General features: G+C 35.8%; 1 protein-coding gene across 2 annotated transcripts in view; it reads right to left on the reverse strand.

The window, feature by feature from the left end:
• Window positions 1-3,680: 3,680 nt before the first annotated feature.
• The window catches only part of LOC109065275 (amyloid-beta A4 protein-like), a 31,440-nt gene continuing 15,857 nt past the window's right edge, over window positions 3,681-19,263 (reverse strand). The window contains exons 7-17 of one of the 2 annotated variants that reach the window (XM_042717053.1): window positions 17,942-18,109; window positions 15,863-15,996; window positions 14,690-14,764; window positions 14,449-14,607; window positions 11,680-11,808; window positions 11,187-11,286; window positions 8,787-8,975; window positions 5,633-5,686; window positions 5,344-5,426; window positions 4,524-4,670; window positions 3,681-4,416 (exon numbers count right to left, since the gene is read on the reverse strand). In XM_042717053.1, the coding sequence (XP_042572987.1) occupies window positions 4,315-4,416; window positions 4,524-4,670; window positions 5,344-5,426; window positions 5,633-5,686; window positions 8,787-8,975; window positions 11,187-11,286; window positions 11,680-11,808; window positions 14,449-14,607; window positions 14,690-14,764; window positions 15,863-15,996; window positions 17,942-18,109 (1,340 nt within the window). In that variant the 3' untranslated portion in view covers window positions 3,681-4,314. The remainder of the gene's footprint in view (window positions 4,417-4,523; window positions 4,671-5,343; window positions 5,427-5,632; window positions 5,687-8,786; window positions 8,976-11,186; window positions 11,287-11,679; window positions 11,809-14,448; window positions 14,608-14,689; window positions 14,765-15,862; window positions 15,997-17,941; window positions 18,110-19,263) is intronic. The other variant, XM_042717054.1, reaches the window with a different exon arrangement.

Genomic DNA, 19,263 nt, shown 5'->3' on the forward strand with positions numbered 1-19,263 from the left:
ATAATAATAATAATAACTCTCTGCTGCTGCTGCGTATATGTTGATGAAATAAAACAGTTTCTTAATCGAATAAAGTCAGAAAGAATTTTTTTAATATTCAAGACTCGATAATTTGGCAATTATTTTAATTAAAAATAGTCTGATTGAATATTTTATTGAATCGGTTTTAATTGTAAGCATGTGATGGAAGTGCACTGTCATGGTTTGGACAGCAGAGGGACAGAGTCTGTGTGTGTGTGTGTGTGTGTGTGTGTGTGTGTGTGTGTGTGTGTGTGTGTGTGTGTGTGTGTGCGAGTGTGTGTGTGTGCAGAAATAAATACTCAACAACATTATGTTCAATGAAATTACCATCACCTTCACATTGAAATACGAAGAATATACTACAGCAATATGACAGCTAATAAAAAAATGTTAAATAAAAAGTAAAACCACTAACTAAGATTTTTTTGTTCACACACTTCCGTTCAAAATATTGGGATCAGTAAGATTTAAAAAAAAAAGAAAAAAAAAAGAAAGAAATCATAAGGGCTGTATCTATTTGATCAAAAATACAGGAAAAAATTTACCTTTGTGAAATATTATTTTAATGTAAAACAGCTGTTTTCTATGTGAATATCTGTTAAAGTGTAATTTATTCCTGTGATCAAAGCTGTATTTTCAGCATCATTACTCCAGTCTTCAGTGTCACATGATCTTCAGAAATCATTCTAATATGCTGATTTATTATCAATGTTAGAAATAGTTGTGCTGCTTAATATTTTTTGGGACCTATGATACTTTTTCTAGGATTCTTTGATTAATAAAAAGTTTAAAAGAACAGTGTTTATTCAAAATAGAAATGTTGTGTTACAGTATACACTACTATTCAAAAGTTTGGAGTCAGTCATTTTTTTCTTTCTTTTTTTAAAAAGAAATTACATTTACATTTAGACATAACAGACACTTTTATCCAAAGCAACTTAGAAACGATGATTGAATTAAGACAGATGAATACTTTTATTCAGCAAGGATGTGTTAAATGGGTAAACGTGATAGTAAAATACTTCTATTATTAGAAAAGATTTCTATTTTAAATAAATGCTGTTCTTTAATATGTTTATTCATCAAATAAGTAAAGAAATAAGTTTTACAGGTTACAAAAAATATTAATCATTGATAATAAGTCATCATATTAGAATGATTTCTGAAGATCATGTGACACTGAAGACTGGAGTAATGATGCTGAAAATACAGCTGCGCATCACAGAAATAAATTACACTTTAACAGATATTCACATAGAAAGCTATTTATTTTAAATAGTAAAAATATATCTCAATATTAGCTTATATTTCTGTATTTTTGATCAAATAAATACAGCCTTGATGAGCAGAAGATACTGCATTAAAAACATAAAAAATCTTAGTGATCCCAAACTTTTGAACAGCAGTATGTGTGTGTGTGTGTGTGTGTGTGTGTGTGTGTGTTACAAAAGAGCCATGACAAAACAAGTCTGTATGTACATTCAAAACTTTATTTATGGAATACAGTGTAGAAAGCGCAGTTTATTTCCAGTCACAGCAGATGATACACAGAAGAATGCCACTGAAAGAACCTCATCATCTTTATCTAAGCACCTCAGATCTGATCAAACCACAGCAACACACGCTGAGAATTACCCAGGATTCATCACTGCTCTGAAAACATGAGGGAGATTCTGTAAACGACTGACTGACATTCATCAGACGGGGTGAGTATTGATTATGAGTACGATAATAACCATCAGTTCATAAATACTCATTATGAGACGCTTTCTAAAACTGACTGCAACAAAAACATGTGTGTGTGAGTGACGTTCAGAAACACTGCGGGAGACAGCTCATATTTCACCTCAAAAATAAGAAATAATATTTTGCATGAAGAAAATTCATTTTTTTTGCATTGCCACATTATTTGCATGTAAATTAAGCACATTTCACCACAAATCTGCATTACTGTAATGCAGCAATAAATGGAAATTATTTAAAAAAAAAATAACTCAGCATTCATTAATAATATTCAATACAATCATGATAAATACTTACAACTGCACAATTTAAATGCATTTTCCTGCATTACAGTAATGGCAAAAAATAATGATGCAATGCAAGAAGCTTTTTCTTTTGATTGACAAAAGGGTTTTTTTCTCTCTCAGATCATTGCATCAGTTTCTGAAAACTTAAGAGTGCTGCGTAACATGAGAGATGAAGAGGAGAAAACACTTTCTACATCTGCAGACAAAGAGTGATCTAAGAACAAAAGAGTGACTGGATAGAAACATACAAACAGACAGAGAATGACCCCAAAAAACCCCCGGAAACACGCTTAAAAAACACATACAACCACGAGTCCAATGGAGAATAGAATTAAATATACAGAAGAAGTAAATAAATCTCTGAAATGCACTGGACGAAAACATTAAAGACAGTAAATGTACACGGACAGGATCTCAGCCGGGTTTAAAAAACATCCAGATCTTGAAATCAAAGCATTTAATCCAGTTTAAGTTCTATCAGAAGCAGAAGCCAATTGAGTCTTTTTTTTGTGTGCAACTCAAATCACATTTTCACAAGTTACTGTTTAATCCTGATAAAACGTCTCTATGTGAGAAAAGACCAAGATCCAAATAGCAGAAGAGTTTTCCCGTCATTTTTTCTATCATGCACTACGTATTACAACTAGCCTTTTTTTGTTTGCATTACTTTTGCAATTTTTTGGCAAATTTCTTTTTACACTTTTTTTTTTTTTGAAGAAGAAGAAACCAGAAACAATCAAACATTTCAAAGATCTCATTCAGAAGGACATCGATTACCAGAATAATCTCTGACGGGTGTAATGCATCACCAAACACAGCGCAGCTGCAGTCGGAGTGCGATGAAGAGGAGGAAGAGGAAGAGGAAGGGAGGAGACAAGTCTCAGACAATCATCCTCAGATATCCCAGTGTTTCACTTGTTAGTAGTGTGAGAGCAGACGGTGCAGCGACACAAAACTCAACACAAATACGGAAAGTTTAGGGAATGGTGAGATCAAATCTGGAGTGAATTCAGAACTGTGCGTTGAATCTGATGTGGATCACGGAATTTTCAAACTTTGTGTTCAATTTAAACTGAACTTGAAACTGATCTTAACGACATAAAGCTCATCACATTCATGCCAACAGGAGGTCACAGTTAATACAATCTGGAGTGAAATTTGGTTTTTGCATTCAGATTGAATTGTGAATTCAATTTGAATCTAAAACTGAACTTAAAACGGACCCCCACAGCATTAATCTGATCATCTTTGTCCAGCAGACATCTGGAGTTAATATATAGAACTGTGCACCGAATTTGATTTGAAATCACATTTAAAACTGAATTTGAATTATGTGTTCTGTTTAAACTCTGCTGAATTTGACACTGACCCAAAAAGCGTGGAGTGAAAAAAACAGGAGTGAATTTAAAACATCATTTGAATTATGCACTCAATCTGATTTGTGATCTGAATTTGAACTCCGCATTCAATTTGAAACTGAATTTTCAGCTTGAAACTGGACTCATGTTTGACCAGCCAATGGGAAGTCATAGTTAAAAATTTGGATTGAATTCACAACTGTGGATTGAATTTGATGTGATTGAAACTTTTTTTTTTTTATTTGGAATTGAATTAATTTGATTTTTGTTAGGTTTTTGTTTTTGGAGCTAATTGAGGAGGATCTGAATTAGGTGTTCAAATTAATTTGTGAATTGAAGTGAATTTGATTTGTGCATTAAATTCGATTCAATTGTGTTTAATCCAGTTTGTGATTTTAACTGAATTCAAATTATGCATTCAATTTGTGATTTGAACTGAAATGATTAATCCAGTTCTACAGTGTGAGTGATCTGAATTCGAACGGATTTTGAATTGTCCATTCAAGTCTGAAACTGAATCTCGAAACTGACCCAAACAGCATTAATCTGATCATGTTCATATTCTTCTAGCCCTTGGAAGGTTAGAGCTGAACAATCTGCAGTGAATCGAAGTGAAGTGTGCATTCAGATTGAATTGTGCGTTAAATTTGAAACTGTATTTCAACTACTTGAAACAGACCCCATCTGATAAAGTTGATGTTCGTCCAAAATCTGGAGTGAATTCAGAACTGACTGAGTTCATATGCGTCCAGCCAGTGGGAAGTCATGTTTGATTGACAGTTATGTGAAGTGGCCAATAGGAAGCGAGATGTTAATGAGCGGTGAGGTTGGGCTGGTGTCTCCTGCACCGTCTGCAGAGGTGAGGAGGAGGAGGAGAAACAGGGAGGAAGAGGAGCATCACACCATCAGTTGTGCATTAGTTCAAAGAACTTGTAGGTGGGGTTTTCATAGCCGTTCTGCTGCATCTTAGACAGGTGAGGATCCTCCGGGGTCACAGCAGCGTCCACCTGAGAGACAAATGATTCGGACTTCAAACGAATCACTATTTCAACTCATTTGATTCATATGCATCATGCGAACGCACGCACGAACGCACATGGGTGCACCGACTGACCTCAATGATTCCGTGGTGGATGGATGTGTACTGCTTCTTCCTCAGCATCACCAGGGTGATGACGATGATGGTTGCTATGACAACACCTCCGACCATCAGGCCAATAATAGCTCCCTTATTGGAGCTCACGTCCTCGGCGAAGAAAACCTGAACACCAGAAACAAAAGACAAGATCACACGGCTGAACTCTCATCAGAGACGTGCTGCATCATTAAATACTAAAAATGCAGGATGACTGACTGCGAAATGTTAGAATGCAGTTATATGAGCCTAAAATTCAAGATACGAGGCAAAAATGTACATATTTAGATCATATGATATAGTTTAGCAATATCACACCAGCAAGAGTGCTGCTTTTCCCCAATATCTGCACATTTGCTAATGTGATACTGATTTTAAACAATATTGTCTGTTTGGCTCAATTTCACAAATCAAAGTCACAGCTGAACTGTCGAGTCTCTGATCGACACACAGCAGTCATCTGTTACTGAATGAATCCACATTTTTAAATGAATCGAGTGAGTCAATGATTCAGTGACTTATTCATTCACTTGCTTTGTTTAAGAATGAATCAACTGTTTGAACAAATCGGTTGAGTGAATAATTCAATGACTCACTCATTAAGACAGTGAGTTGCTGCCACCTACTGGTGGCTATAGTTTCATACTGATCTTTTTATTTTTTTAACCATTTCATATTCAGTTTTTTGACAGCCTTAAAAGTTTTTATAATAAAGTCTATAATAAAAAGCTATTTTTTTTTGTAATGTTTAGATTCGATATTCTGGTTGACATATTTCAGCCCTAATATGTAAATGTACCAGTTTCTGGTGGTAAACTTCACTGTGTCTCTCTTCGGCTTCCATCCGCAGCTCAGGAACATCATCAGGCTTCAGTCCAGACACTGAACGACAAACACAGAAACGATATTAAATACTGCAAATACAAGTGTTTTGGTTTTGAATTGTTTTCAACTCATGCAGCTGGAACTGACTTCTGTTTCAGCTCTACATTCAGAATATGATTTTTCATCAGCTCGTCTACACATGCATGTTTTTGCTGGGGTGATTATTAGATTTGTTACTACTTTACACAAACTTTTTACTGTACCTGGTCGGGTCGGCAGGCCTCGGTCCGGGACAGGTCGCGCGTCCACCGGCTCAACTGCAGAGAGAGACACAAGCGACCGATTCACTTCATATTCACATCAAAACTAGATTTTGCACTGGAGAAAGATGTCTGTTGACTTGATCTGACTGACGAGCAGAAAGGCTTCTGATTGGCTCATAAAACAAACAACAACTGCAACATTTACAAGCAAACAGGAAAACGTTACATGATTGTTATTGTTATCTGAAACTAAAAGAGTTTTTTTGTTGGTGTGTAGTGTGTAGCATGTTGTTGAATTGCAGCAGGTCTGTGTTCCTGATGCCGGATGTCATATCTGCTTCCATATGGTGCTCACTGCACTGACCTGGCTCACACACTCATGAGGCAGCCGGGGCTGCTGGGATACGTGAGTGTGTGTGTGTGTGTGTGTAGAAGTTTATAAGGTTTATGAAGACACAAATGTGTAAAATGACATATGTATTACAATGTGAACATGGTTTATGAGGTTTACACTTCCTGGGTCGCTGTAAATCGAATGGGTTAAAAACATGCTAAATTTTGTGTGAGTGTGTGTTTGTGTATGTGTGTGTGTGAGTGTGTGTGTGTGTGTGTGTGAGAGAGTGTGTGTGTGTGTGTGTGTGAGAGAGTGTGTGTGTGTGTGTGTGTGTTTATACCCTGGTTCTGTGTGTTGGGCTGGTTGAAGCTCTCCAGGTGAGTGTGTGTGTGTGTGTGTGTGTGAGAGAGAGAGTGTGTGTGTGTGTGTGTGTGTGTGTGTGTGTGTGTGTGTGTGTGTGTTTATACCCTGGTTCTGTGTGTTGGGCTGTTTGAAGCTCTCTGGGTGAGTGTGTGTGTGTGTGTGTGTGTGAGTGAGTGTGAGTGTGAGTGTGTGTGTTTGTGTGTGTGTGTGTGTGTGTGTGTGAGTGTGAGTGTGTCTGTGAGTGCGTCTGTGTGTGTGGTGTGTTATATACCCTGGTTCTCTGTGTGTGTTGGGCTGGTTGAAGCTCTCTGGTGAGTGTGCGTGTGTGAGTGTGTGTGTGTGTGTGTGTGTGTGTGTGTGTGTGTTTATACCCTGGTTCTGTGTGTTGGGCTGGTTGAAGCTCTCTGGGTGAGTGTGCGTGTGTGAGTGTGTGTGTGTGTGTGTGTGTGTGTGAGTGTGTGTGTGTGTGTGTGTGGGTGTGTGTGTGTGTGTTTATACCCTGGTTTCTGTGTGTTGGGCTGATTTGAAGCTCTCTGTGTGAGTGTGTGTGTGTGTAGTGTGAGTGTGTGTAGTGTGAGTGTGTGTGTGTGTGTGTAGTGTGAGTGTGAGTGTTTGTGTGTGTAGTGTGAGTGAGTGTGTGTGTGTGTATACCCTGGTTCTGTGTTTTGGGCTGGTTGAAGCTCTCTGGGTGTGTGTGTGTGGTGTGTGTGTGTGTGGTGTGTGAGTGTGAGTGTGTGAAGTGTGTGTGTGTGTGTGTTGTGTTGTGTGTGTGTGTGTGTGTGTTTTATACCCTGGTTTCTGGGTGTTGGGCTGGTTGAAGCTCTCTGGTGAGTGAGTGTGTGTGTGTGTGTGTGTGTGTGTGTGTGTGTGTGTGTGGTTATGCCCTGGTTCTGGTGGTTGTTGGGGCTGGTTGAAGCTTTCTGGCGGTGAGCTCTGGGTGTGTGTGTGTGTGTGTGTGAGTGTGTGTGTGTGTGTGTGTGTGTGAATGGTGGTGTGTTTGTGGTTGTGTGTGTGTGTGAGTGAGAGTGTGTGTGTGTGTGTGTGGTGTGTGGGTTTATACCCTGGTTCTGTGTTTGTGTTGGGCTGGTTGAAGCTCTCTGGGTGAATGTGTGTGTGTGTGTGTGTGTGTGTGTGAGTGAGAGTGTGTGTGTGTGTGGTGTGTGTTGTGTGTGTGTGCATGTGTTTATACCCTGGTTCTGTGTGTTGGGCTGGTCCGAGGCTGGTTGAAGCTCTCCGGGTGAGTGTGTGTGTGTGAGTGTGTGTGTCTGTGTGTGTGTGTGAGTGTGTGTGTGTGTGTGTGTGAATGGTGTGTGTGTGTGTGTGTGTGTGTGTGTGTGAGTGAGAGTGTGTGTGTGTGTGTGTGTTTATACCCTGGTTCTGTGTGTTGGGCTGGTTGAAGCTCTCTGGGTGAGTGTGTGTGTGTGTGTGTGTGTGTGGTTATACCCTGGTTCTGTGTGTTGGGCTGGTTGAAGCTCTCCGGGTGAGTGTGTGTGTGTGAGTGTGTGTGTCTGTGTGTGTGTGTGTGTGTGTGTGTCTGTGTGTGTGTTGATGGGTGTGTGTGTGTGTGTGTGAGTGTGTGGTTATACCCTGGTTCTGTGTGTTGGGCTGGTTGAAGCTCTCCGGGTGAGTGTGTGTGTGTGAGTGTGTGTGTCTGTGTGTGTGTGTGTGAGTGTGTGTGTGTGTGTGTGTGTGAATGTTGTGTGTGTGTGTGTGTGTGTGTGTGTGTGAGTGAGGGTGTGTGTGTGTTGTGTGTGTGTGTTGTGTTTTTACCCTGTGTGGTTCTGTGTGTTGGGCTGGTTGAAGCTCTCTGGGTGAGTGTGTGTGTGTGTGTGAGAGTGAGTGAGTGTGTGTGTGTGTGTGTGTGTGTGTGTGTGTGTTTATACCCTGGTTCTGTGTGTTGGGCTGGTTTGAAAGCTCTCTGGGTGGGTGTGTGTGTGTGTGAGTGTGTGTGTCTGTGTGTGTGTGTGGTGAGTTGTGTGTGTGTTGTGTGTGTTTGTGTGAATGTGTGGTGGGTGTGTGTGTGTGTGAGTGTGTGTTGTGTGTGTGTGTGTGTGTGTGTGTGAGTGTGTGTGTCTGTGTGTGTGTGTGTGTGTGTGTGAATGGTGTGTGTGTGTGTGTGTGTGTGTGAGTGAGAGAGTGTGTGTGTGTGTGTGTGTGTGTGTGTTTATACCCTGGTTCTGTGTGTTGGGCTGGTTGAAGCTCTCGGGGTGAGTGTGTGTGTGTGTGTGTGTGTGTGTGAGTGTAAGTGTGTGTGTGTGTGTGTGTGTTTGAGAGTGTGTGTGTGTGTTTATACCCTGGTTCTGTGTGTTGGGCTGGTTGAAGCTCTCTGGGTGAGTGTGTGTGTGTGTGTGTGAGTGTGTGTGTGTGTGTGTGTGTGTGTTTATACCCTGGTTCTGTGTGTTGGGCTGGTTGAAGCTCTCTGGGTGTGTGTGTGTGTGTGTGTGTGTGTGTTTATACCCTGGTTCTGTGTGTTGGGCTGGTTGAAGCTCTCTGGGTGGATGAAGCCCTGTGTGTCTTCGGAGGGCAGCAGGTCGAGGCTGTCGGTGCTGTCGGGCATCAGGGCATCATTACCGTAACTCACCCTCAAGTCGCTCTGCAGATTCGCTAACTGAGCCGACATTTCCTGCTGCTCGCGCTGCAACAGCTCTGACACACACAGACAGAACACAACAGATCGACTCACTGATTCAGTGATTTATTCAATCATGCGTCTGAACATGAACATGACAATGAAGACTTTTTTAAATTATAATTTTTATTTTTCATATATGAACTTGAGTTTTAAGTTTTCTTGTTATTATAAATACTTACATTGTTATAATATTATTATAGATTATATAATAATATATATATATATATATATATATATATTTTTTTATATATATATATATATATAATTATAATAAATAATTATTATTTTCATAAGAATTCTCATTAGATTTTTGTCATTTTATTGTATTACAATAAAAGACTAATAAAACATTTTTATTTAAATTAGCATACAGTAAATGCAGTACAATAAATGCTTAAATTATTCATAAATATATTTGTTTAGCAATTTAGAGGGAAAAGTGTTATTTTTGTCAAAAAATAAAATATTTTAATTTCATATATAATTATTTATTATTCACAATTTTAAAAAAATATGCATTATTTTTGTACTGAATATCATTTATTTTTTATTTTTTTTTTTTTATTTTGCATTTTTTTTTATTTGTTTGTCTAGTTTTTATTATTTTTTTTTTTTTTTTTTGTTTTTTTTTTTTATTGATTTAGGAATTGGATGTAATTGATATAAATGTTTTATATATTTTATTTGATGTTCATTTTATTTCAATCAATGCAATAAAACACACACACACACACACACACACACACACACACACACACACACACACACACACACACATATATAATTTGCTATAACAAGTCTCAGTTATCCTAACGCAGAACATGTAGCAAGGTTTTTATTTATTTATTTTTTATTATATAATAAATAAAAAGAAAACTGATAGAATAGAAAAAGAATAGAGCAATCTAGTGTTAGAGGGCTTTTTTGCTTTTTGTTAATGGTAAAATAAATAAAAGAAAACATAAAAACAAACTTTTTAAGATGTTAAATGTTACTTTTAAATGTTACAATTTTTTAGATTTTTTATTTTTTTTTGATGCTGAATTGGAGGACAGCGGAATTAAACCGAGATGGACAGAAAAGAGATGATGATGATACGCCAGGATTACAGAGGAAACGACCTGCTGATCAGAGCTTTAATTACACACACTCTTAATGACAGACGAGCTGCTGCTGAACGCAGGAATGAAGCCAGAGAGAGAGAGAGAGAGCGAGAGAGAGAGCGAGAGAGAGAGAGAGAGTACAGATGGTGCAGTGACGCACGGCACACAAATAAAGCAGCAGGAGGTGAAGAGGAGCGCGAGATCAGACCCAAAGCACTCCATCACACACAGATGAGTTCATGCACAATCACTTCAGCAAAGCTTCAACAATCAGTTTGTCATCATTGACACTGATGCAGAGAACAAAAAGAAGTGCTCAAACGTGCTGTTTTAGTATCACTGAGATACTATTATCATTTTTAATAATATTTTAATACTTTAATTATCATTTTAAGTTTGCCAAGTTTGACATTTATTTTTAAATGTCTATAAATGTCTATAAATTTTATGTCAATATTAGCTTTAGTTATTCTGAACATTCAAGTAAAACTAAATGAAAATGAGCAATGTTGCCTTGTAATTCAGTATGCTTAGTTTTTGTTACAGTTTTAGTAATTTTGTTTTATTTATAAATTTTTATTTCAAATTGAGGTATTTAAGTGCTTCAAACAAAAAATAAGTTTTTATATATTCTATTTTATTTCAGTTAGTATTTATTTTAAATAAATATATTTTATTATAGCGGAAGTCAAATAAATTTATTTTTAATTGTTTGAATTTTTATATCTATTATTTTTTATATTTTATTTAGTTTCAGACATGACAAGTGATATATATATATATATATATATTTTAGGGGTGTAATTTAGAAGTTAATTTAAAAACAATTTACGTTTGCATACAATTTTTTAATTTGAGTGTTGATTATTATAGTTAAAATTAAACAGTAACTGAGTTGAAGTTAGGGCTCTCTTGTTAATTGTAACCTTACAGAAATGTAAAAGAGGTAGATTTTTATCCCTAAGAAATGTTTTATTGTAATTGAATTTATTTAAAGATTTTTTTTTCCACACGTCATGTGCGACGCTCTGTTACAGTAACAATTTTTATTTCTTTTATCTTTAGTTTTAGTTAATAATCCTGGTTCAGCAGGTGTTTCTTTATCCATCCTCACAAACTCACCGACTTGGTCCTGAATGTCTTCAGTGACTCCGGGCACGTTGTACAGCAGACCAAGAGACTGATTCATCCGCTCCTCGATCACACGCAGATGGGTCAGCACCTGAGGTCACAGGTCAAAGGTCGGGAGGGTCAGTGAGCCTGTGATCTGCTTCAGTCCCAAAGACTGCTCATCTTAATAAGCTTCATTTAAACCCTGAGGGACTAGCTTGTTGTCTATGTCCTACAAATGGAGCTGCCTACTAATTCAACACCATCACAAAATGTTACATGTGACTGATTTAAAATCAAAGTCAAATCACAAGCCATTTCGATAGAGTGTGAGAATTAGTTGAATAGTTTATAATACAAGAGTTTGTATTAGTGTGGTTAATAAAATAAAATAAAATTTAAATTCAACTTAGTTTACTATTAGTCTCTCTCCATTACATCAATCTCACTGAAAAAACAACAACAATGAAATAAAACAATAATAAAACATTTTTGACTGTCGTACCTGAGGCCGGATCTGCGCCGCTTTCTTGGGGTCGACCATGCGCACGTGTTCGAAGTGTTTGAGCGTGTGCTGTCGGTCCTTCTGCTCGGCGCGGACGTACTTCTTCAGCAGACTGAACACGTGCCGCGGCTAAAGAGAGACGAGATGAAGATCGGAGATCAGCACAGTGCATGATGGGAAGCTTTTCTGTGTGTGACCCTGGACCTCAAAACCAGTCATAAGGGTCAATGTTAAGAAATTGAGATTTATACATCATCTGAAAGCTGAATAAATAATCTCTCCATTGATGTCTGGTTTGTTAGGAGGACATTATTTGAAAATCTGGAATCTGAGGGAGCAAAAAAATCTAAATATTGAGAAAATCATCTTTAAAGTTGTCCAAATGAAGTTCTTAGCAATGCATATTACTAATCAAAAATTAAGTTTTGATATATTTACGGTAGGAAATTTACAAAATATCTTCATGGAACATGATCTTTACTTAATATCCTAATGATTTTTGACATAAAAGAGAAATGTATAATTGTGACCCATAGAATGTATTGTTGGTTATTGGGACAATAATGCCCTTCCTACACCTACCCGATACATTAATTTAAACTTTTTTATTATTTCCTTGATTTTTATTGTAAATAAATGCCTTTCCGATGTGATATGAGATTTGAAAAGGGAGAAAAAAACATTACGGAGTCAAACCCGCCTCTACCAACAAGGCAGGCTGTTTGCACTTAGTGTAAAAATAGGCACTCCGTTATTATTATTATTATTATATTATATAATACATAACATACAACAGGTGAATGTGGTGTTTTAGAAATAATCAGCAGGACAAACAGTGCACAGTTTAGAGTTACTGTCTTAAAATCATATTTATTATGAGCAAAAAAGACTCTAGCTATGTTTCCTTTTATGCACATTTCGGGATATCACATACAAAAAAAAAACAATGGATGGAAACACCAATATGCACATAAATTCTAATAATGCGCATAAAAAACTTCTGCACTCAACTAAGTAGAATAAAATTATTTTGTTCCTGTGGCTCAGTGGTAGAGCATTGCGTTAGCAGTGCAAAAGGTTGTGGGTTCGATTCCCAGGGAACACATGTTAGGTAAAAAATGTTAGCCTGAATGCACTGTAAGTTGCTTTGGATAAAAGCGTCTGCTAAATGCATAAATGTAAATGGAATTAAAATGCTCATCCAAAAAGACATGTGACTGGACCAACCAAAGGACCGATCTCATTGCACTGCATCTGAAATGCTGGTTTTGTCATTCTAAAATGCTTGAGCAAAGTCTCGTCAGAGTGCTTCGTAATAATTAACTCTCAGAACTGCGTTCCTGACCACGTTTCGTCTGCGCGCTCTGAAGCTCGTAATTTATTGTATACAAAAAATATTATATACAGCGCTTCTACTATAGTCTGCAGCAAATTAAAAAATAAATTTCATGATATTTAGCACAAGTTAATCAGGAAGTGACGATTTTGTTCTTTTCAGTGCACTGGATGGAAACTGTGCTTTATTCGGAAATGTTTTATGCAATATTCCAATTTTGCGCATAAGGTTAATTCCTTTCTTTTGTATGGAAACTTAACTACTGAAAACTGGAAAAATGATGCTGAAAATTCAGCTTTGATCACAGAAATAAATTACAGTTTACAATGTATTCACATAGAAAACAGTTATTTTAAATTGCAATAATATTTCACAATTTTTACTGTATTTTTGATCAAATAAACGCAGCCTTGCTAAGCAGAAGAGACTGTTTTCAAAAATTATACCGGCTCCAAACTTTGGCAAGCTAGTGAGATCCTCATGTTTTTCACTATCTAGACTGTAGTTATAATGTCGAGCAGGGCTTTTTTTGAAAATGTGCGAGTTACAATTTGACGTGGTCGCATATGTGAAGAGAGTTTTTTTTTAAATGTATTTGTTTCCATTTGTTTCTTCATATTCTTTTGTTTTTAAGTGTATGATTAATACAGATTGGGGTTTGCCATGCCTCGTCTTACTTGTCTTTGTGTTTTTTGTTAATAGTTATTTATGTTAGAGTTTGTCATTGTAGCCTACTGTTTTATTGCTGTTGTGATTTAAGAATAACAATGAATCCATCTTTCAAACATTTGTTTTAGCCTTAAAAAGTGAAAGGTGTATAGATGTAGTTTTTATATCGACTATGCATTCCGTTTTCAGTTTTTTTTTTTGCATGTTTTTCCGTTTTTTCAAACTAGTTATGTTTCGTCGGGGCCGCGAAGACATATAATAGGCTGAGTAATCATCAGCATAACAGTGAAAGCTAACACCGTGTTTCCTGCTGATATCTCGAAACCAAGGGTAACATGTAAAGCGGTGACAAAGTAACTGGCCCTAGTACTGAGCCTTGAGGTACTCCATACTGTGTACTTGTGCAATGATATACACCTCTTCATCTCATTTAACCAATGCTAACGAATTGATGGCGGCTCAGATAAGTACGATTTAATAACCATGCTAATGCACTGTCCATTAATGCCACACAAAGTGTCTAGTCCTATGTCTAGGTCTAAGAGTCTATGCAAAAGAATGTTTGTGGTCCATAGTGTCGAACACATGACACATAGTCAGATCCGAATAGTGTCGAACACAGCACTAAGATCCAATAGCACTTATAGAAAAATAAGATCCAGTAGCACTAATAGAGAGTAGCAAAAAGTGCCACCAAATCTTGTGGTGGGTGAAGAGAGATGTGTGGGTTGGATGAGTCTTTATGTGTGTGTTGAAGTGTGTACCCGGGGTGGATCGGCCTGCAGGGCAGACAGATAGCTCTCCAGAGCGAGGCGTCGGCGGTCGTTTAGCAGCGCCTCCACCCGCGCCATGTGTGTCTCCACCAGCTGCTGTCGCTCGCTGGCTGCCTCCTGCTCCAGAGCCTCCACCTTCTCCTGGAAGTGCTGCGGGAGAAAAACAGGAGAAGTCAAGCAAAGCCTCGAGGAAAAGTAAGAGCGAGGGGAAATTTCCATGACGCAGACTGACCTGGATAACGGCCTTCTTGTCATTGCGTGGTAAACTCTTTGCCTGCCTCTCGGCCTCTTCCCATTCCCTCATCACCTACAAAAATCAACAATGATCCTTCATCAACGATTAAACATCATATCTCTGTACAAACATCTCAAACACACACATCACACATTAAAGTTCGGGAACAGTACGATTTTTTTTATGATACTAAAAAAAAAAGTGTCTTCTGCTCAGCAAGGCTGCATTTATTTGATCAAAAATACAGTAAAAATTGTGAAATATTAATTATTACGATTTAAAACAGCTGTTTTCTATGTGAATATCTGTTAAACTGTAAATTATTTCTGTGATCAAAGCTGAATTTCCTGAAAAGCTGAATATATATATATATATATATATATATATATATTATATATATATATATATATATATATATATATATATTAAATCAAAGGTTTAATAATTTTGCTGTAATTTTTTTTTTTACTGAATTTTATATTTTTTGTTCTTTACATTTTTGTATCATTGAGATACAGATTTATAGATAGAGATGTTATAATTTTTAATATTTTGAATAAAAATGTTTAAATGTCTTCTACTTGCATGTTAACTTTTTTTTGTATCATTTTTTAGCAATATTACTTTATTTAAAGTTTTAGCAATTTATTTTATATTTTTTGTAATTTTTTTTTTGTTTGTTTTTGTTAATTTTATTTAATTTTTTGGTTCAGTTTTAGGCATTTTATTAAAATTATAATTTTTTGATTCATTTTTTGGATTTTTAGTTGAAATTTAGATATATATATTTTTTATTGGATAAATAATTAATATAAAAATATAAATATTAATTTTAATTTCAGTTTAAGTTATTTTAATACCTAAAACTAAAATAAACTAAATAAAAAATTAAAATGTGTTTTTTGTATATTTTATATCATTTTTTTTCAATTGACCGCAACACTCACTTGCATATAATTCTTTATTTTACAAACGTTTCGGCAAAACGCCTTTGTCAATGTTTTATGATGTATTTTGTTTTTTTTGATTTTTCAGGTTTATAGGATGTATAGAAAGTTCAGAAGAAAACAAATATACTGTAACATTATAAATGTCCTTACTGTCACTTCTGATCAATTTAACACATCCTTGATGAATAGCTGCATGAATTTCTATGAATGAATCCTGCACCTGAGACATGTGCTCGCGGTGTTTGGCCTCCAGGCTCTCTTTGGCCTTCAGAAAGTGTGTGTGTTCGTTCTCGTCGGCCGGTGTCTCCAGATATCGGTCCACAGCGTCCGGAGGACTGGAGGAGGGAGTCGGCACTGCGGATCGGAGAACAGCTTTGATTACAGCACATGAGGAGAGCAGATGATTAACAGAGTTACGAGAGATTGTTATAAAGCAGTTAGAAGAGGCCAAAAGCTTCCAGCTGACCAGTTTATTTATGTCTAATCTGTAATGAAGCGATGAGAAAATACAACACTGTCTCACATCTTCTCACTGCCAGGAACATTTTGTGTCAAATGATTGTGTTCTGAGTTCCAGCAGCATGAGGATGTACACGACGTCCAGTGCTATTTTAGCAACACTGAGATACTATTATTATAGCTTTTATTCATTTTTTATATTTTATAAAGAAATATTAATATTAATTAAATCAATTATATTTTTATATGTTCTTTTTTATTTTATTTTGTTTATAATTTTTTGTTCTTTTTTAAATATGTAACTTTTATTAAGTTTTATTTCAGTTTTAGTTATTTTAATACATCAAGTTAAATTAAATAAAAAAATATTACATTCAAATTTAATTAATTAAATAAAAAAAGAAATAATATTATAAAAAAGTTATTTTTAAATATTATTTTTAATTATTATATTTTATATTATTTTGAAATAAATATAATAATAATAATATTTTAATTAAAAAAAATGTTTTTTATAGTTTTTGTTTTGGGTAACTATAATAACTCTACACTGTGTAAATCAAAAAATACTATTGTAACTTAACTTTTCTTTTTTTTTGAATGCTTTTATCAAATGTGACTTACAAATAATGAATAAAAGCGATTTATCCTAAATCTTAAATTGTAAATAACTCTTATCTTAAACCAGAAACCAGCTGTAATGACCATGAAATGCTTGGCAAGAACAGTTTTCTGACCCTTGTTGATGCAGAACGTTATCAAAGGACCTAATTGAAACCACTTAAATTTATTTAAAGTCTAAACAGCAGCTGGAAGTAATGTCTGACAGATAAAGTCATGAAGAGAGAAACAAGGAAGATCATTAATATAAAGATCAGCAGCAGCACGGCATTAATGGATTTATGAAACACACACACACACACACACCTCAGTCCCTTAAAAACACCATAAATTAGTTGAAGAATCGGAGTTACAGGAGAGTAATTGAGGAGAAGGATGCGAGTGAATCAGAAACACACGCCAGATCAGATCAGATCAGACTGAAGGAGAACAATCCTCTCAATGACCTTCATTCCTTCAGTGCAACACAAAAGGAGACGTTTAGCAGGATGCTCACGCTGCTCTTTACAAGATCCAACATTAACAAATAAGCACCATAAATATATCATAAACCTTGTGGAAAAGAAGCACGCTTCAGTGTACTTTTACATAAATAACACACCTGTGATGTTTTCAGACACCTTTAAATTGCAGTAAAGTTAAAATGTATCATATTTATTACATTCAATACTGTAGCTGAACTTTAAAGTGCTTACTGTACACAGCACTCAAGTACACTTTCATACATAATTTCATAATTACGTCTATTGTTTGAAATATGGTTGAATCACTACTGAATGGTAAACTAAAATATACTTTAATGCCATATCTACGATAAGACGTACATATCATGTACTCATTTCTAATGACGAAGTTGAAGTTTAGTTCATTTAAAATATTCATTTGAAATGTAATATCAAAGGACACACTACAGTACAGTTAAAATGATAATGAAGTACTTAAGTGGTTTTTTATTTCATTAATATATTATCTTGAAGTACACTATAAGTGCACATTTAATTTAGTTTTTTAACAGTAGAAGTATCATAATATTAGAAGAGGCAAGATATAGTGCTGGCATCATATGAACAGAAAATCCTGCTAAGCGCTGTCTCCTGTGTTTCGCTGAAGAACGTGGCTCGTGCAGTGCATTATGGGTCTGGCGGTCACGAGGAGCGAGTGAGTGAAGGCTCACTGGTGTTAGTGGCTCACGCTGTCAGTGGTTGTCTTGGAGACTTACAGACGCCGCTGCAGACGGACAGACAGTACTCCTCCGACTCAAAGTTATTGCGGTTTCCTCCGCAGCCGCCGTAGATGAAGGGAGCGCAGCGGCCCTCCTCACGCACAAAATACCAGCGGGTCAACGTGGCCCTGCAGGGGCCCGTCTCTGCACTCGCAAGACACACCTCTGACGACACACACACACACACACACACACACACACACACACACACACACGTGAAGTAGGGGTGTGCGATATATATCATAATTGTTGACATTATCGAGTATTTTGCAAAAACCTTTCAAAACACTAGACTGGTGCGCATTTAGAGTGTGTTCTTTCATGACATGATTCAGTCTGATAAAATACATTTAGAATGATCACAAACTTCAAGAATATATTTACACTACAGGTCAATAGTTTGGGGTCAGTAAGACTTGTAATGTTTTTAAAGAAGTGTCTTCTGCTCATCAAGCCTGCATTTATTTGACCAAAAATACAGAGAAAAAAACAGTAATCTTGCAAAATGTTATTACAATATAAAGTTTTTGTTTCTGTTTTAATTTAATTTTATATATAATTTATTTCTGTGATGTGCAGCTGTATTTTCAGCATCATTACTCCAGTCTTCAGTGTCACATGATCTTCAGAAATCAGTATAATATGGTGATTTATTATCAGAATTATCAATGTTGTGCTGACAAATATATATTTTTGGAAACTGTGATACTTTTTTCAGGATTCTTTGATGAATAAAAAGTTAAAAAGAACAGCATTTATTCAAAATATAAATCTTTTCTAACAATATAAATATTTGTTATCACTTGTTTAACACTGAATAAAAGTTTTAATTTCTTTCAAAAAAAGAAAGAATAAAAATGTACTGTCCCCAAACTTCTGAACTGTAGTGTATATTGTTAGAAAAGATTTATATTTTAAATAAATGCTCTTCTTTTTAACTTTTTATTCATCAAAGAATCCTGAAAAAGTTTCCAGCACTGATAATAAATCATCATATTAGAATGATTTCTGAAGATCATGTGACACTGAAGACTGGAGTAATGATGCTGAAAATACAGCTGCACATCACAGAAATACATTACAGTTTAAAGTATATTAATATAGAAAAATGTTATTTTACATCATAATAATATTTCACAATATTACTGTTTTTCCTGTATTTTTGATCAAATAAATGCAGCCTTGATGAGCAGAAGACACTCCTGTAAAAACATATTAAACGATTCTGATCCCAAACTTTTGACCGGTAGTGTGTATATATATTTATATAATTTTTTATATAGTTAATCATCAATATCACACAGAGAGTGCCGTTTTTT

The sequence above is a fragment of the Cyprinus carpio genome, chromosome B1 (assembly GCF_018340385.1).
Source record: "Cyprinus carpio isolate SPL01 chromosome B1, ASM1834038v1, whole genome shotgun sequence".
NCBI classification, from domain to species: domain Eukaryota; kingdom Metazoa; phylum Chordata; class Actinopteri; order Cypriniformes; family Cyprinidae; genus Cyprinus; species Cyprinus carpio.